At 45.3% G+C, this 22,856-nt stretch overlaps 1 protein-coding gene and 1 non-coding gene across 2 annotated transcripts in view; one reads left to right on the plus strand and one right to left on the minus strand.

The window, feature by feature from the left end:
* The first annotated feature begins 230 nt into the window (after window positions 1-230).
* The window catches only part of MEI1 (meiotic double-stranded break formation protein 1), a 41,494-nt gene continuing 18,868 nt past the window's right edge, over window positions 231-22,856 (plus strand). The window contains exons 1-21 of the mRNA XM_067296271.1: window positions 231-253; window positions 1,061-1,313; window positions 1,667-1,790; window positions 3,390-3,440; window positions 5,075-5,148; window positions 5,819-5,924; window positions 6,545-6,748; window positions 8,008-8,138; window positions 8,686-8,800; window positions 9,822-9,938; window positions 10,469-10,568; window positions 13,034-13,168; window positions 13,708-13,822; window positions 15,324-15,442; window positions 16,545-16,686; window positions 18,005-18,116; window positions 18,773-18,833; window positions 19,957-20,054; window positions 20,829-21,003; window positions 21,122-21,269; window positions 21,837-22,109. Coding sequence (XP_067152372.1) covers window positions 231-253; window positions 1,061-1,313; window positions 1,667-1,790; window positions 3,390-3,440; window positions 5,075-5,148; window positions 5,819-5,924; window positions 6,545-6,748; window positions 8,008-8,138; window positions 8,686-8,800; window positions 9,822-9,938; window positions 10,469-10,568; window positions 13,034-13,168; window positions 13,708-13,822; window positions 15,324-15,442; window positions 16,545-16,686; window positions 18,005-18,116; window positions 18,773-18,833; window positions 19,957-20,054; window positions 20,829-21,003; window positions 21,122-21,269; window positions 21,837-22,109 — 2,676 coding nt within the window. The remainder of the gene's footprint in view (window positions 254-1,060; window positions 1,314-1,666; window positions 1,791-3,389; window positions 3,441-5,074; window positions 5,149-5,818; window positions 5,925-6,544; window positions 6,749-8,007; window positions 8,139-8,685; window positions 8,801-9,821; window positions 9,939-10,468; window positions 10,569-13,033; window positions 13,169-13,707; window positions 13,823-15,323; window positions 15,443-16,544; window positions 16,687-18,004; window positions 18,117-18,772; window positions 18,834-19,956; window positions 20,055-20,828; window positions 21,004-21,121; window positions 21,270-21,836; window positions 22,110-22,856) is intronic.
* Window positions 258-370, minus strand: LOC136991187 (U5 spliceosomal RNA). The gene has a single exon (XR_010883231.1). It is a non-coding gene; the product is annotated as a U5 spliceosomal RNA (small nuclear RNA).

Consider the following 22,856-nt stretch of genomic DNA (forward strand, 5'->3'; position numbering starts at 1 on the left):
CCCTCTTGGGAGGGGAAGGAGCTAAGTGAAACAGAAACATGAGGGGAACAGGCAACTAATGACAGGGGACAACCAGTGGAAAAGGAAAAGGAAGGTGTGTGAAGGCTGAGGGCTCACACATGGATGAAAGGGTACCAGAGAAGAGGTTGAGCTGTGCCCTCCACTCAGAAGGGGCCCATGCAACTAGAGGACACTGCTCAGAGGTGCTCTGCTCAGAGACATGAATGGACATGGGAACAGATGTAGGCCCCTTGTGAGTCTTACCTGGATGAGATCACAAAAATTGGATCAAAATTCACATATGCTTCTTCCATATAAATCTTCAGTAAAAGGTGAAATATTTATCTGAAAATATGGAGAAGAGAAATAATCAAATAACTATCAGATATACGGCTGGCTTTATACCTGCTGGTACTGTAGGCAAACCCCATCTCTTACTCTTTCCTCTTATATGGGAAAAAAAAAAAGTCTGGCTAAGCTTGTCTAAACATACCATAAATATATCTGGGGTCACCTCTCATACCAAGGGGAAAGTCAGTACTCTCTCAAATCAGTGTTACTAACTGAAATCAAAGGTCCTGGGTTTCCTTACTCTTGGTCTCCTCCCACCTTTCCCCTCACTCTCCCCTGTGCACATTTAAAACAGTGGCTCTGAGTCTGGAGTTCCTCCAGTCCGTTTCCTGGCTTTATCGGCTCTGCTCTCATCTCTCTTTTCACACCATTTTTCTTCTCCCACACTCTTTCTATCCCTGCTACTCCCATCCCTGCGGGTATTTTATTTCCCCAGTGCTGCCATCTGGTTCCTTTTCTTAAATTCTCGCTCAGGCCCTACCCCACCTCTCCCCATACGACAGCGTGCGGGGAACGTCCTCCCCCAAACTCCTACCGCGTCCCCCTCCCTGACTCTAGCGGGACCCCTGCCCTGCCGCTCCCCTTTCTGCACCCACTTCCAGGGGGCTACATCGCGCACGCATTTCCTCCCTCGCCCCCGTCTTGCAAGGTGGCACACTCCTGGCAGGCGGCGGGGCGCAGCTCTCACGCCCTCCTTCTGCCTCCGCAGAAATCCCCGATCCCGGGGGAGGAAACGCTCACTAGGCGGCGCAGCGCCGCCGCCAACGGCCGCCGCCCTCAGGGGCGCCCCCGCGCATGCGCACTACGCCCGCGCGGCGGCCGTTGGCGGCGGCCGTTGGGCGATGGCGGCGGCGGCGTGCGCGCGGCAGCCCGGTCGCCACGGCGCGCGCTGGACCCTGCCATTGCGCCCGCCGCTCTGCCTCGCTTGCGCTGTGGAGACCTTGGGTGACAACGGCGCCTCGGTGGGCAGCGCCCTCGCCGTCTCTCTTCCCCGCCCCCGGGGGGGACCCTCTGCCTGTGCAGGGCCTTGCTGGCCTCCGAGAGCCTCCCCCGGGCCTCCCCCAGCCTTGGAGCATTGGGCCCTCAAACCCTTCAGCCTGTGCTGGCCCCGCAGAGGGGCCTACCCCACCCCACCCCACCCCACCCCTGGCTTTTCCATCTCCTGCTTCCAATTTGGGGCTCGAAGGTGGCTGGGTGTATCTTGGTGCTAAGCTCTTGGGCCCAGATGTGCTGGGATGCTCTTCCCCCTAGGATGGCATGAGCAGCAGCTTTGTGTGGACCTAAGTGCTAATGGCACATTGTCTCCGATCTGTAGTTGGTGCGTAAGAAACACACGCTCTCCCGTCTCCGTGATGCCTTGGCATGGCAGGCGCTCCCAGTCATCCGACTGCTGGCACCAGATGAAGGGCTCTGTGTTCATTTGATAGGAACGCTCTTTGGTAAGAGCTCCCTTGTGGCCTTATACAGTAGCAGTGAGAAGGCAGTTCTCATCTGCTTTTGAATGGATGAAGAAATGTGAGGTTTCTCCATGTTAAAAAAAAAAAAAAGAATATAGAGACTACTAATAACTACTTCTATACTCCCACTTTTCCATGTTAGATGTATTATATTCCCTGTGGAAAACTATGCCTGTCATTTGATTTAGAATAGGTTAATTAATTTCCTTATTCACCAAAGAGCAGAATTAGCATGCTAATGAAGCTCTTGCACTTTTCCTAAGTATCTTAGCTTGTCTTTAAAGTCTTGTCAGACACAGTGCTCTGGCTTATGGCTCTTCCCAGAATGCCTTCTGGTCTGCTGTCACGCCTCAGTGCTTTCTAATCTTGCTGAACTGTAGCATTACATGAAGATTGGTACAGAAATGAAAGTGTGAGTTTGAAAAGATGCTGTAGGATTTAATATCAAATGTGCAAAATACTTATCTACGTAGTGTTTTTTTACACCATCGCTTTATATCTGTAGAAATTCTTGTAGCTGTAGGACTGTATTACCCACTTCTTTCTGGAGGGTCAGACTCACAGCAGAAGACAGTGTTCAGAGGGATGTCAGAAAGTGCCTTTCCAACCACAGTCTCTGTGATCCTGAACATCTCTTAGTGGTTTTTGTTTGCAGAGCAGTGCTGGGGGAAAGGTCTTTGAAATGTTGACTAAACTCTTGACAGAGAAGGAATAATGGTCTAAATGAAGCAACAGCAAGGCAGGAAGAGAAAGGTGGAGGATATGAATGCAAGAGCCTTCAAAGAATAAATATATTGGATTCCATTAATTCCCAGATCTCATTTGCACATCACAGATGTTTCTTATTCTTTCAGGGGGAAGTGACTTACAAGCCCCTTCCCATGCCTTGACACAATGAATAATTCAAACAGTGTTTTCCCAGTTGGTTTGCACAAACTGTGCTGTGCATATGTTGGAAACAGAGCTATGTTAGAAACAGAGTTTTTTTGCAGGTTTAGTTCTCGTTTACACTGTCTGCGTACATGGTCCTATACAGATGTGGAGGGAGCAGTGCTTATGGCCAGTCCAATCCTATGTTGTATGACCCTAACACTTAATACCCCAGAAGATAAGGGAGTTGTGTTTGCATTTCAATGCTCTTGCCTATTTTTAAATAATAATTCTGTCTCTCTCTTTAAAGAGTTTACAGTTGAATGGTTTTGGGATAGCTTTGGGTTTTACTGTGCTTGCTATAACTCCTAGAGCAGTTGGGCTCCCAGTCCAAGTTTGGGGGTACACGTAATAATATGTAAATTTTGGATAGAGCTTGAGTGAACCAAGGGTGCATTTGGTGCCAGAATGAGAGAGGGAGCTCCAGCTGAATGTCGTAATGTCCCTGTGGCCTGCTTATGGAGGCATCTTTTGTGATACTCCTTGAGAGTACCCCCCTTCATTTGACAAAATCAGGTTGGTGTCATGTGAAACAGGGAAAAAACAAAACAGTTCTAAAAGGATTTGCAGCTCTTTTTACAAGAAGACATTGCAACACTGATAATCACAAGCAGGAATGAGTTCCACAATTGATTGTTGCTTATCTTTTAGGGATGTTGCATACTGTGGAAGACAGCAGTGCCTTGGACCTGTTCCTAGAAGGTGAGAGGCAGATGCCATGTCTCAGATACTGATGGTTTGTGAAGTTGAGTCTGTGTTTAGTCCAATACAGATAGTGAGATGTTCAGCTTCTACATGTCTTAAATTGGGAAGAACATCTGTTGTCTTTCAGTGCAGGGTGGTGAGCAGACTGTTTTGATATTTGGGGGGGGAGGGGGGAAGGGTGGGCGAAGCAGACACGTGGATTTAAATATTAGTCTCATACAGGTTCTGTGTACAATAAATTTAGCATCAGATGGATAGCAGTGGTAAACAAAGCCTTGTCTTCAGGCCTGACCCAAGGCTCATCAAAGCAAATGGAAATCGTCCTGTTGGCTTCAATGAGCTTTGGGATCTGGTGCTTCTCCTCAGGATAGAGTATTTGGGATTTAGCTGTGCAGGCTTCTCTTTGCGAGCAGTCCTTCATTTGTAATCTGGAGGCAATGCCTGCAGGGCTGAGAAGGGAATCTCTGCAGTCCAATTAACCTTGGGCATCTTTGCTGAGTCTAGTGATATTAGCAATGCAATGGTTTCCTCTTGTCCAGCCACAACAGATGAAAAGAGGTATGATCAGCTCATTTCATAGAGGGTTATCAGTTTTCAAGCATGTACTTGACATGGTGTTACAAAGGTGAGAAGGTTTTCTGTCATGTTACCATTCCTCTGCAAGGTGGATGCTCTCAGACAGAGCCATTTTAACTGAGTGGTTTTTAACCTGAAGGTTTTTAGAGATTCTGAGAGTTCTGGGCAAGAAAGGACCATTAAAACATCTATATATCTATGCCTCTACTGAGCCCTGTAGCTTTTTTTTGGCTAAGGTATGTCTCCTAGGTAAACCTCTGGTATTGCCCTGGAGCTACCAAAAGATGGTGGATCTAGAAGTCCCTGTTTTGTTTTTTTTTGTTGTTGGTTTTTTTGGTGATGCTTTGCTAGAACACAAACAGCACTTGCAATTGGTGCCTGGTAAATGTAGTTTCTTGTTGATTTCCTCTACTAGGACAGAGTGGACAGAATTTTTACAGTTGCTTTGAACAAGAATAACAGCCCTGAGTTGGGGCTGAGGAGGTGAATAACACAAGGAGAGGTGAGGCCTTGCTCTCTGGAAAGGTATATGAGATAACTGCAGTGTGTAGAAATGGCTGACAGACTGCACCGTTATCTCAGGGGCAGTAGTAGAGGAGGAGCTCTCAGACTGTATCTAAGCATAGTCAGCAATTGTGATTCTCATGTCTTCTCAGGAAACACATGTCTTTAAAGGGCAATTTTCATACTTTTGGAATCCTTCCCTGTTCAATTTTCAGAAGTTTTGATGGTTTTAAACAAGGTATTTGTTTCTTTCTTTTCCTGGTTTCTTGCATTTATTTTGTGTCCTGATGCTCAGTTTGTCACTTGTGGTTCATTTCCATGTATGGTTTGTTGTGCTACTAGAACAGGACTGCTGTGGTGTTGCTGCAGAAGGCTCAGGCTGGCCTCTCAGAAATAATAGTACTGGGATTGCAGATGTTACCTTGCTCTGTCAGCACCTCCATGCTCACTTAACATTTAAGCTCTTTGCTCACTCCTCTGCTAAAGCCCTGTAGAAGATAGCTTGTGAGTGCCCTTTGATGTGAATTACTGATCCTGTTTCTTCTGCCTAGTTCTGGTGCAGCTTATAGTGGAGCTGAAGTCGGAGCAGTACTTACGCTGTGTTTTGGATGAAAGCCAAAAAGAGGTCAGTGAAGATGAGTTCCCTGCCCTTCACTTCAATCCTTCAGAGGTTGAAAGATAGGAATGAGAGGCCCTGCAAAATTGCAGCTACTGCTCTAGCAGGATGTCCTAATGCCAGCTCCCCTCCTGTGATTTCGGCAGTATTGGTGTCTGCTCTGGAGCTTTCCTGTTGTTCCTGGGAAGCCTCACAGCTGCATGGCTTCATGATGCTCTCATGAAGCTGTGGGCTTTCTCAGATTCTTCTTTCCCTCCCTTACCGTGTCAGTGATAAAAGGAGCTTTCCCAACCTGCAGCTGATCAGTGGGCTCTTGCTCTCTTCATTCCTATATTTGTGATGGTCCCACAGGGTATAAAAACCTAGGAAAATAGCAAAGGTGGGAAGTTCAGCTGGTTCATCTCCTCATATAAGAGCTGCTGATGAGAGGGAGGAAGAGGAGCAAAAAGTAAGAGGCTTCTTGGGTGAATTAAGAGATCACTGCTGCATTCTGGAGACTTAGTAGGTGTGTCCAGGGTTTTCCTGCGATTTATCCTAAATGGTGAAGAGGTCCCTACTTAGGAAAAGATCCTGTTCTGGAGCATTATGCATCACAGAGAGCTTGCTGTTTGGTGTACATTTCTGCCTTTGTATTGTGTCCTCATCGGTGAAACATTTTCTTCCTCTGTCTCATCTGCAGCTGTGCAAAGCAACTACCCTGAGAGGCAGCCTGCCCACATTCACTCTCTTGGGCAAGCTGGCAGATGCCATCCCTGTCTTAGCTGATTTACTGGTGGTAGAGCACAGTGAGTAATCTGTCATGCCCCACTGAAGTTTACATCCAGGTAGTATTCACAGCCCTAATACACATACACATGTGTGCACCCCTGCCCCCAGCAGGCCTTTGCGAAGGTCTCACAAGAACTCTGCCCCAGAAGGTAGAGTGGCTTTTGGGCCTCCTGGGTTGCAGATCAGTACCTTAATAGCATGCTTGTCATTGTACTCTTTGCCAGCCTGGCAAAACCAGCCTCTGTGAACTGAGATTTGTAGGTCTGCCTTGCAGGTGATATATATTTGGTTTTTCTTTCCTTGGTTCAGCCCCCAGGGGTGTGCTGAGCATGCTTAGCTGTTGGAAGTAGCTGGGGTGATGGATCTTCATCTGAGGAACAGTGAACTCCTCCAGCCATTTGTTTCTGTACCTCTGCTCAGAGACTCCTAAAAGCATTCCTTATGTCTGTAAATGTTTGACTGGATTAGGTGGAGATGTGGAGGTGAAGTAGTTAATCGCTTAATTGTGACATTCATTAATCTGCGTGCACAGGTCTGTCCAGTGGCCTTCTGCAGGCTTTTGAGGGAAATAGATGGATGCTTTAGAAATGTCAGTTCATTGGTGTGAATGCTTGCCATTACGTGTTCCTCATGCTAGGTAATTTAGTGGATCACCTGCTGATGGGCTTGACATATCCAAATGAAGGTGTAAAGGCTGCTGTCTGCTACTTGTATGGCAAGCTGTACTCCTCTCCTGTTGGCACAGAACGGCTCTCAGCACACTTCACGGAAAGGCTGTGTGGTCTCTTCTTGAATACTTTGAGACATGCACAGACAAAGGAGCTACAGGTTAATTGTTTGGGTAAGGCATTTCTCAGAGAAGCTGTAAGGTGCAAGGGAATGCTTAGAAGAGAGGAGAAAGCCTTGGGTAGTTTAGAGGCCATAATGTGGATTGTTTTCTAGAGGAGCCTTAAACAAACTTCTAGGTGATTAGGCTGTAGCAGGGGAGCCTTGTCTGAAACAGCTGATCCTTTCTATTACTGCATAGCAGTCTCATGACCCAGCCTGGCTGCTGAGCTTCCCCAGCCCTCTGTTGTCCCTAGAGCCCCATGTTTGCCTAGGACTGAATCTTTCAGCATTTGTACTGCAGCTTGACCCATCTCAATGTGATGTTATCATCCTAGGAACAGACCATCCGTCAAAGTCTCTATATGCAAACACTAGGCACAGACTGATGGGTTCTGTAGAGCAGTGGAATGGAGTCTAACAAATATAATCTTCTGATGTGGGACATGTGTTATTTAGGTTAGAAAGCTAATGTGGAAATAATACTTTTTTGCATTTATGCTTCCAACTGCACTTATCAGCTGTGCTGAAGAGCGCAGTTCCAGCCCTCCTGGCATTGCTTGTTTGCAAACCATCCAGGGAATTCCTCTTTCATGTAGGAGGTAAGCAGGAATTGGATTGCTCCTCAGATCATCTACTCAGCTACTGGAAATGGATGATGATTCCTTTAAAAGTTGAATTCCACAGCTCAGGCCATACCCCTTGTGAACTTGTACTGAAATATACTCTGATGATTTGCATCAGTACATGTAGCAATGCTCTATACTTTTATACTGATTTTTTGTTTAACTAAACACAACTGTTTCAGTAAGAGCCTGTGAAAGTAGAAAGGGAAGATGAACACAAGTTCTCTAGGAAGTATTCTGTGGAAAATCTGTGGTTGTTGTTGTGTCACTGACTGTAGCTTGGAGAAAAATGCAGGTCAAGAGCTCTCTCAAGAAACAGTTTAGAGGAAGGTACTGGAGCAGAGAAGACAGTGCAGCTAGGTTGTTCCTGAGTTCATTTACCATTGTACATGCACATCTCCAAGAAGGAAGAGGGAGGAGATCAGACCGAGCAAAAAGAATCAGCAACATGGGGTTGCAAGACCTGTGGCTCATGGAAGTGTCCGGGCGTGCAGTCAGCAGAAGCTCCCTAAACATGGGATGAGGGGCTTTGCAGGGAGTGCAGGATAGGGGAGGAGCTGGCAATAAGTCTTAGGCTGTAAGTACTCCTGTGTTAATGTACTCCTTCATGTGACCAATGTGATGCTTGCTCCCACTCCCTCTTTTGTAGGTTTGCTTAAGGAGCTGCTGAAATCCGACCATTTTGTGTCCATTCTTATGAATAATTCAAAGACAGAGGAGGAGTCTGAGAACCCTGACTTTTTAGAAGGCGAAAACCCACTGCCACTTGTTCTCAAAAAGGTGATGGGTGAAGTAGTCTTGCAACATGCAGCCTATGTCTTTCTAATAGGTTATCCCTTGTTCTGAGGTGAATTGTTGGTAGAATTAAAGAATTTGCTGGACTGTAATAAATCTTTGTTTCAGGCACTTGACTATGCTGTTGCCAACATTGACCAGCAAAAAAGGCTGCAGTGGAAAATGGAGACACCCCCATAGATCATCCCACTATTCATTCCTGCAGTGTGGAGGGGGGAAATTTTCCTTGTGGCCCCACCTGGTTTTACTCACTGACACTTGAGGTCTGATACAGCACTTGTAGTGCCAGCATAACTAGGCATGGGGGCAGAGCTATCCTTACTCATAGTCTTCTATATTGTGATTTTCATTTTGCATTTTTGAGTGTATTTGGCCATGTTTTATCTTGCCTTGGCAAATTTGATCAGTGAAGTACATGTCAAAAGAGAGATCTTCATTTCTTTTTTAAATTTTAAAATTTAGAGGGAACTGTTTGCTATTCATATATGCACCGTTGACTTCCTCCCTCCTTTTGGCTTTTGTTTCCCAACAGCTTTTGTTGACCAGAGATGAGATGTTACAGGCAGCAAGTTCTCACTGTATGGCAGCAGTGCTGGTTCACTCTCCCAGCAGATATGCTCCTGCCTTTATCCATGCAGATGTCCCAGGTGAAGAAGTGCAGCAACACCTGTTGTTTGTCTCCTGGTATCAAAGCCCATCCTGCTTGTTTGTATGAGGAGTCACTCTGGCTCTGTGAAATCCACTGATGGCATAATCTGTGCAGTGACTGTTTTGTACCAGTAAAAATAGCTAATGTGATTTTAGGAAGAGAAGTAAAGAATAAATTTTCAATTGAAAGTATAGAAGCAGCTGTCAACAGGCAGAATGGAGATGTCACAACAAGAATTTGGACAGGTCCTTGAGGCCAAGCCCCCGCTTGAATGATATTAGGGAATGTTTTATCAGCCATGTCTCCCAGTTGTAAGACTTCAGTTGTGCAGATGGCTTATAGTCCGCTTACCATATAGAGAGCAGAGTGCCCTTCACCACATTACATTGCTAGCTGCCTCCTGCAGCCTCTGGGTTTTCCTTTAAAACCTTTAGTCCCAGGTCTCTCCTGTCTCAAGAGAGACTGCATTTTGTTTAGATTCCAGCCTATGCAATATAGCTCCAAAGCCTTAACAGGCTGGAATCGCATCTTATCCCGCTAAATATTGTGAATTTGTACAGAATTTGGCCTAGGATTTAGCTTTGAAATCCAACTGTGGGTGATGGTTCATTATTTCATTCTGCTCTCAGAAGACAGAAATGCTTTGGTTTTGTAAATCCCTTAGGAGATGTAAAACTTTGAGAAAAAATATCACTGTGTCTGTGGTAAAGCTGGCTTTGTGGTTCTTCATTTGTGCCAAAGGCTAGAGCCACAATTCAGCTCCTGCCTGCAAAGTTTGTGCTGGGAAGATGTCTGCCTGCAGTACTCTGCTCTCTAGTCACTTTGTTTTGAAAACTAGCGTAACTCCAAGTATCCTCTGCATTCTCCATTGCTGCCATTTCATACTATAACCATTCTTCCTGTGGCTGTTGCTATGCTTCCTGGTTTCCTCCTTCTTCCTTTACTCTGTTTTAGGAGCAGCTGTGCCATGCTGCGAGCAGACTACCCCTTACCTCTTCCTTATTTGTGTGTGTTTGCAGAATTCCTGTTTGAGTGTCTCTCATGCACCAATGAAATTCTCATCTGGTCAGTATATTGCTGCTTGCTCCTCCTAACTGAAGAGCGCCTTTTCTTCTCGAAGTGTCACACAGTCTATGGTGAGTCATGCCTGTCTGACAGAGTGACTGCAGTATTACTGTGGGCACTTGCTGTGCCTCTAGCTGAATTTCAGTGCTTTAGGAACAATCACCATTTCCAGTCAGGATGGGTAAAGAACTGAAGATGAGTACCCACCAGATATGTTTGTAATGTTTTCATAGCTTGAATTTACAGTGTCTCTGACCTAATAAGTTCCTAATGAGCACATGTGCATTATAATAGCCAGGCATCATGACTGACACTACCTCAGGACTTATTAGGTGTTTCTGTGAAGATGCCAAGGATGGATTTAGGAAAAGAAGCCAAATTCCTTCCTTTCTTCTGGACCTTCCTCCAGCAGTGGAGGTTGAGGCCTATTATGAGGGAGCTGAGTTAACACAGCAGTTTTGGGCAGTTGTTGTTTCTGTCAGTGACTCAGAAGAATCGTTGTTGAAATCTTCCTTCCTTTTAAAAATTCATTTTGGTCCCATTCTGGATTTTGGGGTGTGTGTTAAAAGCCTTCTCTGTGCCTTCTCTTGAACATATGCAGGCGTTGAATCTCTGGTGAGGAGTCTCCGAGATGTCCTGCAGCTGAACAATGTAGAGTTGCACAAGCAAGGGCTCCTGCTCTTCACTGAAATACTGAAACGGTAAGGGGCTGCCCCTTGTCTGGTTTGCACCGGCAGAATTTGTGCCCCCAGGATGGAAGCTGTTGGGCTTTTACTGTTTAGGCTTTTTCTCTGAAACCAAGTATCTATGCCCCAGAGCCTTTTGTGTTTGAAAGATGTTGCTGAACAAGCACATCTCCCTTATCCTTGTGAAGAAGGGCCTGATGGTTGTTTTTGAACCTCCCAGCGTGTCCTCTTTGTACATACAGCCAGCAGCGTATCTGCTTCTTCCTGCTTCCTTGTCTACTTGAGAGGCAAATTCTACTCTCAGCAGTAGACAGGACAGAAGGGGAAGGCTAGAATGGTCCAGGTGTATGTGAGCAGGCCAGCTCCTGCTAAGTGCATCTCTGTGACAAAATGGCGCGTGCAGATTCCATGGCTTTTGATCCTGTGTCTTCATCTGAGCTAAATTCAAACAGGAAAAACAAGTTCCAGGTTGAAATATTAATGTTTTCTGTCACTTTTTTTCTCTCTTTTTCTACTAAAGGGTAGCAAAACTTGGCTTGTTTTTCTTCTACGCTTCCTGTTTCTGCCTCTGTGATTTTGTTCCTGTCTTGTCATGCTGTTGTCACAGGCTTCTTTTTGCTGCTTAGTTCTCCCAAAAGAGTCCTTGAGCTGAATTTTGGAAATGTCATCATCAATTCTGTAGCAAGTGGCAGGGAAAGAAGGGAAAAGAAAAGCAGCAGTGTTGGAACAGTGTGATGATGCCAGTGTGGGATCTGTCAAAAAGAGAAACCAGAATGTGGGAAACACTAATTACAGCGTTAATGCTTGTAAAGCGGAGAGAACACTCTGCCCAATTACTCTCATTTTCTAGCACACACATTCCCCAGTTCACTGTGGTTTACCTTAGAAGTGTAGTTTTATTTAAAACTATCTCATGGTGGGGGAAGAGGTCTCCTCTTGGAATCTCTGCTCCTTGTTTCCCTTGTAGCTGGATTCTGTTGTTTTGTTTAGGCAAGACTGACCGTCTCCATTTGCATTGTTAGAAGTGTCAGGAATGGTGGGTAGCTCTCCCTGCAGTGCTCCTTGTTTCTCCCAGCACCACTGGAGTGGCGGGCACAGTTTGGGGCCCAAAGACAAGAAGGTGCACAAAGCTGCAGGAGTGCTGTCCTTCATGCTTTTTCCCCAGGCCCCAAAGAAATCAAAATGTGCCATATTGCAAGTGGGTTTATGGCTCTTGAATGAGTCAGCAGTACTCCTCCATCCCTTCCTCCCTGCATGAGTCAGTGAAGACTTTTCTGAGGTGTTTTACTTCAGAAGGTCAGTGATTAAAGGAAAAAAATGCAGGGAATTAATAGAATTAAAGTATCAGCAGAAGAAACAACATGAGGTTCAGCATACCCCTTATCATGGCTTGGGCCAAAGACTGCTCCTGGTTCCTGAGCTCCACAAGGCCTTCTCCCTGCCTTGCCCACCTCACAGCTTTTTCTCACAGCAGAATGTGAGGCGACTGCCAAGCTGGATTTGAGCGACTAAAAGGAGGGCTTCTGCCTCTGCTAACTTTTTACCCTGCAGCTGGGCTACTAATTTAATTTCTGCTGAAGTTCACTTTTCTCTCTCAATTGTGCATGGGAGCGTGTGCTCCTGGCTCACTCATCAGGCATGTTTGTGAAAACTGAATAACAGGGAATGCTTTTGGCTTCAAGTCTGACTTCTGTCATGCTGTGCTTCTCCTTCTCTGGCTTCACTTGTTGGTCTCTTTGGTGAGGCCCTCTGGCAAGCTGTTAGTGCCCCTTTCCCACATGTAGCTGCCTGTTTCCCCCCTTCTTCCCAAATGTACCTGACTTGCCAGGAGCCAGCTGACCCCTATCTGCCATTTATACAGCTCTACCCAATGACAGAATTAATGACTCCTCATCCCTGGGTGCTCTGGTGTGGAAAACTCAAAGGTGTCGTGCCATAAGGTGACAATGAAAGTGCTCACTATCAATAAAAAAATGTCAGAACAGTTGGGTTATGTTTATTTTCCTGATTGCTTTTCAAGTTTATGAAAGTCCCTGTCCTGGCAGCATCTGGCATTAGAAATGCCACAGGACTATGAGAGAAGCTATTCTCATGGTTTTGTCCTTGTTCTAGGATGGTGGTGTTTGCATGTTTACCAAAAAATGTGAATTTTCAGATGAATCCTCAAATGCTAGAGCAGATGGGCTCAGCATAAAGTCCTAGGCAGAGGGATCACTATGTTTTGCAGAGCCTGTTTTTCATGTGCTTTTCATATCAGTATTTGCTGGCACAGTCACACAGTTATCCAAGCTGTGGGTTTTTTCACCATAGAAGGGCTCCAGACGTTCTCAAGTTTGAGACTGCATTCCTTGAGAGCAGCTGGCTCCAAATACTGAAAAGCATGGAACCGCATGGCTCAGCTATCCATTTGGTGAAATAAAGAGAGGGTGCTACAGTTATTTTATTCTGACAATATTCTCTTTGCTGTTTCCTCTTTTCAGGCAACCAGTGGAAATCAAATTATTCACAAACAGAGGTGTATGTAAAGAAGCCATTGATGTTCTGATGGAAACAGTGAACTGCCCAGTGCTGGAGGTGGCAGTGGAGGCTGTGAAAGCTGTGGCAGCCTTTCTGAGGTAGGCAAGAAGGTGTTTACAGGCTTTTTTTCAGATGGGTCTGTTGATACCATGTTGGTCTCTGTGACTCCTCTGTGGCTGTGTGGGTGAGTGTGCTCTGCAGCGGGAATTCTGGCTGAGACAGGTGTAGGTACAACAGAGCTACCCACCTAAGAGGGCTGTCAGGGCAGCGTAGCTGTGGTAGGCAGCAAGCTGCTGCAGCAAGGACCTAGGGTCCCAGGCAGACTTGTAGTACATAAGTTACTGTGGCTTTGTCACTCTGTGCCCTATCTGGATAGATAATGGCAAGCATGAGACTGTGTACAGTGATAAACCTCCTGATTGCAGTGGGGCAGACATTGAGTGCAGTGATGGTGTATTTGGGCTTGCATCTGTATGAAGGCACTGTTTGGAGAGCATGGCCTTAGTATGCTGTGTTGGAGAGAGGTGGCAATGGCATATTGCTGTTGAAGGAGCAGTTATTCCTGCTGGTCTTGCCTTACTGCCTGGACTGTCCCTAGCAGGGAATGTGCATGCTCTCTTTCTCTCCACCTGTGCAGGAAGGACCATCTGAGCTCCCCTCCAGTCCCGTATGAAGAGCTGCAGAAGCTGCTGGAGGCAGTGCTGAAGCGATGTGCTGACCTTTCCCCACCACAGAGTAACAAGAGACATGCAGTAAGTCAAGAGTCATTGTTGCCCCTTGGTAGGATCAAGCAGGGCAGGAATGACCTTCTTAGCACAGCGTGTGGATGTTGTGTGTACATTTCATACCTTTCACCTGTGTCTGTTGGGGTTGCTGGTGTTTCTTTTTGATCCTCATGCCTTGAGATGGCAGCAACCTTTGTCTCTGAGGCAGCTGAGGATGGATGCTGGTGAATGCTCTTTCTACATCAGTGAAGATACCTGGGACACCACTTGAGTGTGCTGCTTCCTTTAGGTGTCCAGTGCTCCAAAGTCATTTGAACCTCCCCTTCTTCAGGGCCCCACCTTGTAGGTTGCCTTATTCAATTTATTTATTTTTCTTTTTTTTTGCAAAGACCATGCCTTGCTGTGCCTTCAGATCAAGAGGGTCAACTTGCATGCACTGAGATGCCTCAGCAAGGGAATTATTAGCTGCTATTTGAACTGCAAATCCTTTCCTGTTCCTGGAACATGCAGTTAGTGTGATGTGGTACTGGGAGCTGTGCACCCCTGAGGAGAGCCCCCATTTCAGATGGCCGAATGAAAAGACAAGGGCTGGGCCCCGTTGCTGTGGGCTTAGGAGCATGTGGGTTTAAATCACAAGTATGTATGTAGTGGCAAGAACATCTTGCTGGAGTACCAGAGACCCAAATGCCTGCTGAACTGTCTCTAGATCTGCGGCCCAAGTTGTGTGACACCTGATTTCTGTCTTCTCTGCCTGGAGATAACGGAGTTGCTTTCCACCCGACGGGTAGACATTTGTCAGTCTGTTTGCACACACAGAGTTTGGTGTCCTATTCAGAATAAGGGGCCTTATAGGAAGGAAAACAGGTGAAGGGTAAGAACATCCAGGCAGTCTGTAATGGGAGGAAAGGAGAAATGATTGCCCCTCTGATAAGGTGTCTCAGCATCAAATGGGGAAGGAATTTATAGACCAGGAGTTTTGAATTGCCAGCCATGCGATTGGCTTGATGTAACTAGATTGCAGTGCCCTTCTGGCTGAACTTGGTGGGACGCTATGTGGGAACAACAGCCGGCACATGGATGGTTGCTTACAGATGTAAGCCTAAGGAGGCAGGTAGGAAACTTCCAAGATTTAAGTGCTGAGCAGGAAGAGGAATTGTTCAGCCTTGTCCAAAGAGTGATTGGAGGAAAATGGATTTGAAAAAATACTATGTTTTTCCTGAAAGGTTTGAAGCCTCATTAGCTGAACTGTTTAAAACTCACACTAGACCAAAACATGGCAATAGATACTGTACTATTCAAGGGACAGGGCAATGCAGAACTAGCAGCTCTCTTACTCTGCCTTCCTTCGGGAAAGCACGGTAGCCCTCTGACTCTGCCCTCACTAGGAAAGCACAATAACAATGAGACAGCTATGTGAAGGAAGTGAATGAAGTGAAATATATATTTTTTTCTGCTGCTGGTATTGGAGAAGAAAGCTATTTTGTTTCACAATGAACACAAGATCTTGAAGACTTCTCTCCTTTAACAGGGTGATCTCCTATTCTCAGTGTCTCAGAGTCACCCAGGAAACAGAAATCTTAGCAGAGTTCCTCAGAGACAGGGACAGTTCTTGCTCAACACCCTGGAAAGTTTCAGAAATGCTTGTAGGTGAGGACTAGCGGGGGCGGGGGGGGAGGGTGTTTGTGGGTGTGAGTCCTGATACATCATGACTGAGTTTCTCTACCCAGTCCCACCACTGAAGTATCAAAGGTGAGTTCAGTGTGTGGCACTTGTCAGTGAAGCTCCAGAGTGAGGGATGTGAAACACTGATGATAGTGAAAACTTTGTGGTACCTGCAGGTGCCTCCCAAGAAACTTGACTGAGACCTATCAGTTTATTTAATCTCTTTGGCCTTTGAAGAACTGCTTGAAAATAAGATTAAAAAGAAACGGGAGGGTATCATTATTGAAATCCGGTAATGATGTAAGAACTGATGGAAGGTATATGTGAAACCATATTCCATTTCTTGTGCCCTGGGCTATGCAGTCTCACTGCTGGAGAGGATTAACCATTTAACAAATATGTATCTGGTCCAGCTGCTGGCCTTGTATTTGCTTATATCTGTGTCATTTTACTGCATGTGGGTTTATACGCACCAGCTTTTCCTGTTTTGCTGGATGGGAGCCATCCCTTAACTGGCCAGGAGAAGATGGAAGATATGTTGCATAGGAAACCAGATCTGCTGCTAGGGAAGTTTGTCCAACTTAGTTATTTTGCCTTGCATCACTTGCATTTAGTTTGGCTTGGATAAAACAGCCAGAAGCCAGTGTCCCTATCTGCACTGACACAGTGTCTTGGCATGGTGTTAGAAGGCACTGGGCTTCTGTCATGGTTTCTAGAATGGCTCGCTGAATGGTTTAGCTGAATGGTTTGCTGGCTGTTTGTTATGAGGTTTGCTGTATTTGCTCTAGCCACTCTGGCCTGGTTGAGTACATTCAGTCTTGTCTCACTGAGGCCTCCCACTGAAGATATTTCCTTCAAAGAAGTTAAGTCTTCCTTTCCCAACTTGTGGTACAGTTGGACAACATTGCTAACTTTTAATAGCTTCACTCAAGAAGTAACTGTGTTACTGCCAGATGAGTTTCCAACCCATTGTGTGTTCCTGGGGTCCTTAATGGTGAAATTTGTGGTGGAAATGTAGTATCTCCCAGCTTCCTTTACAGAGTGGGGAGAATTCCTCTCTCCTCTGCTGTCTTCTGTATATGTGTAGATTAGCAGTGGAGTTCCAGAGCGACCCGATGGCCCAGGAGAACGCTTTCACTGCCCCCAGCTCTGAGAGCAGGGACACTCTAAGCAACTTCTCTGAGTTCCTGTTGAGGATTTGTGACAATCTCTGCATCCCCATGGTCATGGTAGGGTTTCTTTTGAACTTGGTCTATTCCTTGGGTACCTGGATAGACACTCTCAAGCATGGAAAGATGGTGGGAAAAGTCATTTTGAGAAGAGAGTATGTAGGATAAACCAAGTACAGCTGTAGCACTTGCTGCCTCTCTGGAGACAAGTGTAGCGTTATGCGTTCATGCAAAATGGGAGTGTATAGTGTCTGAGGGTGGAGAAATTCATAAAGCTTCCATATAGATTGCAATGTCTTTCTTCAGACTGTGCAATCCCCATAGCATACCTGACATGTTACCTAATCCATGGCAGCTCTGGCTGTTGCAGAAAATTAAGAATGCAGGAGCTGTTGTTTCCAGAAGGTTTTGGTGAGCCTGTCCAGCCTACACAGCAAGGACAGTACTAGGCCATGTGGCTCAGTAAGGCCATACAGTTTAAAAAGTAGGAATGGAGAGTCATTTGTGCTTTAGTATTCCATGCCAGCCTGTCACTAAGACACTTAGAGCAGGATTATCCAAATGGTGGGACTCTGATGCAGTCCCACATGTTGAGTAAATTTTCCTTGCGCTTTGCCACAGTTTCAGATATATGAATTCTTGCAGTTGCTGGGGGCTTGGAGATTTTTTGTTTTGTATTTTTAACACTCTCTTGGTAGGCACCAGTGCTGGCATGCTGTTCTCAGCCTTGAAAGCAGAGTGCAGTGCATGTCCAGTTTGGCAAAGCTGGAGTCAGTGTGCTGCTTCTTGCTCGTTGGACTTAGGTAAAAATTATGGACTGTGGTAAAATTGCCCCGTGGCCTTCTGTAACAGTGAGTTGAGTTGTTCTGTTCTAAACCATTTAGGGCTAGACCCTGCAGAGAACTTAAATGCCTGTATTTGCTACTACTCAGCAAAACGCTGAAGCACAGGTGTTAAGTGGTATTGAAGTCAGCTGTACTTAAGTGTATGTCCTACGTTGTATGCCTTGCTGCAGAATTAGCCATTTGACCTGTAATAGTAGTTATGTCTAGGGTAACATGGACAGTAATGTCAGTTGTTACGTCAGGGTGTAACTGGTTGCCAGCTGGAATCAGGAGGGAGTTTCTTGTTTGATGTAATGTCTTGCAGAGTTAGCAGCATCGCTCATAAACGTTGGGTGGGGGAGTGTTAGTTGCTTTCAAAATGCTCTGTAAACCTGTGTACTTGCTGCTGGGCATTTTGATAGCAGGGCTGTTAGTGCCATTTATCTGGATTTGGAAATCTAATATTCTGGGACAGTGGGAAGCAGGAAGAAAGCTGCTGCTTTCTGTATGTGTTGCATATCACCCATCTGATCTTTTCTTCATTCTTTCCACAGAGCTACCTGGAAAGGGCTGTCAGCCCGTCAGTGATGGAGGTTTTCATATCAGCCCTTAATACCTTGTTTACAGTGATGCCGAACATGAGGGATAAGTTCTCCAAAAAGCTGGGTATGGGGGTATAGGATCATGTGCTCTGTGCTGCTTTGCTTAACAGACAGAACTTGCTGCTACTGCATATTTTGAAGCAATGAGCTTAATGAGACTTTCAGTGGAGGATTACATTACATGTTTATGTGGGTAAGAACAGAGTGTGCAGTCATGTTCAGTAGGATGAAAAAGTTATTGGGTCTAGGAATGGTGATAGGACAGATTTTATTTTAGATAAGTAAATTGTGTCAGCTTTACCCCTTCCTCTGGAATATTCAGAACTGCCTGTTTCTGTAGATAGGGATTATGCTGGAATTATCAGTTGACTTTTATTATATAGAAATCTATTGACTTTGTGTTTTCCTTACTCTTTGCAGATCAGAGAGTGATGTATAGAATTCCTCTTTTCTAAACATGTAGAGCTGGCAAATCTTTCCTTCTCCTCCTGAGAAGGCAAATGAATCTCAGATACTGTCTTCCAAATCAAGATCAGAGTAGTGTGCCTTGGGAAGGTCAGGGAGAGAAAGCCTGACAAGTGCATTCTTACCGGGAAGGCTTGCCGTGTTCAACAGTTTTGTTTGCAGATGTGTGGGGATGATTATGGGACTGCGTACTCTTCTCCCTCATCAGACATACTTGTTGCTCTTCTAGACATTTCTGTCTTCCTTTCTCTCCAGTGTCTTCCTCCTTCATCCGACTGACTTTGGAGCTGAAGGCCAGATTTTGCTCTGTGCAAAGGTATTGTGATGTGTATATTGATAGTGAGTCAAAAATTTCCAGATGGGAAAGCAGATCACACCTATCTAATGCACCTGAATTAGGCAAGAATGGAGCCTAAAAGACTCAAGAGTCGTATCTTATTGCAAAAGTAAACAGTAACTGACAATGGAAAAGCTGTGAGAAAGGGGAAAAGCAGTTAGGTAGGGGGAGGGTGAATGTATGCAGCTTTGTGAGAATTCTGTGCACCATTGTAAGCTGTGCAGATATGGATACAGCAGCCTGATTTTGGAGTAGTGAAATCAGTGGGTGCTTTGGAAAGAATTGCAGTAGCATCAGTTCCATTTGAGCTCTGACTTCCTAGGCACATATTACCACTACTTATGTTCCTCTTGGTGTGATAATGTGTAATAAATAGGAGGGATAAGGAAGACTTTAACAGCATATATTGCAAATGGTCATCTCTAGCAGAGGTTATGATTTCTCGGTTGAAGAGCACTTGAGGAGACTCTCTGTGGGTCTGCAGAGATGTTTTACGTCCTCTTCCCTGTGACTTCAACTCGTTAAAAGAGTAGACAAAAAAATACAGCACCCCTAGTCTGGGTCACCATTGAGGGAGCTAAAGTGGGGATGTTTGTGCCTGAGAATGGTGTGTGTGGGGAGTGATTTAGGCCTGTGAATACAGTAGCATATGGTGCCAAGGATGTTATGTTACAGTACAAAGATGTTTGGTTATGTCCTGTTCTGCAAGGAAATCATTAGAGAGAGGGAAATGCCTGCAAATACAACTGTTCTCACAGCTTTTAGGTAATTTTTTGTCATTGCTAATTGTTCATCCCTGGAAACACCATTGCCCCAAAATCTCCTTACTGGAGTTTGTCAATGGTATCAGGTATTGGGAACCCCCCTCATACACCTCTCTTTCTCTGTGATGTTAGGGGTCCTGCCCTTGCAGGACTTGTGAGAGTACCTCGCTGTATTGACATTGTCCCAAGGTATCCGTGCATGTTCACTGTCATCACTGCTACTGTGTCTGCCACATCTGTCAGAGTTGTGACTGAAGTTTTGGCAGATGCTGTGTGATATTAGAAGTGTGAAGAGGTTTCTAGCCTTCTCCTTTGTATGTTTCTGGTGTTCTTCACAGTAATCCTGTCTTGAATCAAGCATGTTCCAGCTTCCTCTACAACTTGTGCCTGAGCCTCTACTCTGCCATGGAGAAGGAGAGAGATTCTTCTCAGGAGGGCAAGTCTGGGGAAGGAAACAACTTGCTTCATTTAAGTTGAGGTCCTGCCAGCCTCTATTTAGGCAGTAGGCAAAAAAAAAAAAGGGGGGGGGGAGGAGGGAAGGGGGAGACACACATAATTGAGATTTTTTTCAGCTTTTTTTTAGACTGGTCTGCTGAGGAGATGACACTCAGAGAATGCCTCTTGAAGAGTATGAAACCCTAACTGAATGAATGTGATTCATTTATCTATGGGTTTGCTTACCCAGTGACATTCATTAGCACAACCGTGCATGGTTTAATTAAAACAATATTACTTGCCAAGGAACCACCCTTATCTGGGGATTAAGGTCATTTTTTCCTCTGGTTTACTTTATAAAGCTTTCCTGTCTGTACTGTAACTTTCCATTGTAGGTAAGTCCCAAATAAATGAGATGAAAGTTTCCACATCATAAAAGCCACCATTCCCACTGGTGTTGGTCAGATGCCATACTGGCAGCATTGGCAGAGAGCTGGGAACCTCAAAGCAAAAGCCTCTTTTCATCCTCATGGCCAGTTCTGTTAGATCAGGTCTCAGGCCTCTATTCATGCCAAATCATAGAGGTGCACTTGCTACTTCATGTACTGTGTGCAGACTGTGGGGATAGTCAGTGGGCTTTGATATTTCTCAGATCAGGAGCTTCCCTAATTTAATATGCTTGAGTTAAGGGCAGGCAGATCCCCCCATACCTCTCTGCCTTAGCATAGACATTCCTCATCCCTACTTGTTCTGCTCATACTGGTTGCATTTCCAGAGCAGGAGATGTCTGAGCTCCTGCAGAAGGGCCTGCCTCAATTAAACTACACAGTTCCTGAAAGCCTTCTCCTCCTGACTGAAAACCCTGAATCTTTCTGTTTGGATCAGTCTCTTTGCAGCCACCAGCACTGCTTCATACTCCTCTTATACTTTGCCTACACCCTTGGGGACAGGTGAGCCAAGAGTATACAAGGCAAGTGGTTATGGGTTATTGTGGCCATCACGAACCAATTTTCAGTGGATGAGGCTTGTCTGATTTTCCTGTTTCTTCTCCAATCTCCTTGACTGCAGGTTTGTCCCAGAGGCAGAATTATTTTTAGCCATAAAAAGTTTCCTTCTATCAGCACAGGACTGTGGAGACTGTCCCCCTCCATACATATTCAGAGCTGTGCTTTACCTCCTTGCTGTGTGTCAGGACAAAGGCAAAGACCTGGACTCGGTAAAAGAAGATTTCATTCCTACATCTTGGACCTTTTCTGTGGAGTTTAACCAAGGTTCATCCCCACCCCCATCAACCCTCTTGCAGAACGTATTTTGATGTATGTGATGAGTGATGAATGAGTGGAAGGTGTGCAGTGCATCTACGCCCTGGAAAGCTAACTGTGAAAAGCCACTAGGGGATATAGATTTGATTGAATAAACTTATGTATGTGTGGGAAGTGTAAATGCGTTGGATAGGCTGTGAATTCACATACAGAATATTATAAATTTCATAGCTTCAATCTCCTGAACACATCCCCAGCCTCTGCAGCATGCTTTCTAGTGTTCCCATATGGCTTTTTGCTGCTGCACAGCTTTGAGCACTGTATAAAGCCCACAAGGTTTTTAGCCTTTGTGATGCAAATGGGCCTCATGAAATGATGTTTCACTGATCTTTTTGATTGTCTGCTCAGAAGGCAGTGTGACTTTTTCTCGCGGTAGACTGTAATCACTTCAGCTTTTGGATATTCACTATCTAGTTGTTATTTTGTTCTCTCTCTCCCTTTCCTTCCCACACTCTTATCAGAGGTCACTGTGTGCCATAAAGAGGATCCTGGATAGTCTCCCAGATCTGGGCTTGGTCTACGTTCACTGTCCTCTTCTGCTGAATTTTTTCCTGCGCTACCCTGAACTTATGGGCAGATTTGGACACCAGGTCCTCCAACTCTGGTTTTCCTGGGAAGACTGCAATCAAACTGAGACTGAAGAAGCTGGTTTTGGCATGTCTGATCAACTGAACTGTGCTAACCCTTTACTTCCCATTCTGAAGAGCAATTCAAGCATTTTACTTATTTTACTGGTACGTGACTCTCACAAGGACAGTCTGTTATCTCTGGCTCTGTTTTAGGGGAGCATTTAGGGCTTTTGGATTCTTAAAGCACTTAGTGCTTTTCTGAGCTCAAGGAATTGTGTGTATACACAGACTTTCACCTCCCAGGCAAGCCTGATACAGAAAACGGGATTGTGTGTGTGTGTGTGTTGGCTCTTCTGCTGCCATCCATCCACTGTGATAGAATGAGGTCTTTGGAAAGCTGGCTAGGAAGGGATCTGAAGAGTGCTGTGATATATGCCATGAAAAAAATTCATGGTCTCTACCCTTTCGCTGTCCAGATATACAGCTGGGTACTCTAGATCCTTCTGTGGCAGTCTTTCAAGAAGCTATTTTGGGAGCAGTGGTGTACTATTGATAGATGAGAAGAATATGAGAAACAAAGAGCTTTCAAAAGGCAGCATGCAGAGAACAGGACTTGAGGGCACAACTTTCTGTTTGCTTGGGGTTTTTACTTTGTGTTGAACTGGAGAGTCTTGTCCGAGATTTTTGCAGTACTTCAAATTTTCAGGACTGCAAATAGCATGTTGTATTGCTCTTAAAAGATAAAAAAGAAAAAAAAGGTTGAGAGAACTAATCAGTGCAGGGAAGAAAGGGGCCTTGCAGTAGCTGGGCTTGTGTTTTTGCCATTAGCTGGTGAAATGAACTCTGTTTACCTATGTAATCATAACAGAATTCAGGTCCCCATGGCTGCTCAGAGGGCTTCTCTCACTTCCA

Source organism: Apteryx mantelli, chromosome 1 (assembly GCF_036417845.1).
Source record: "Apteryx mantelli isolate bAptMan1 chromosome 1, bAptMan1.hap1, whole genome shotgun sequence".
NCBI lineage: Eukaryota > Metazoa > Chordata > Aves > Apterygiformes > Apterygidae > Apteryx > Apteryx mantelli.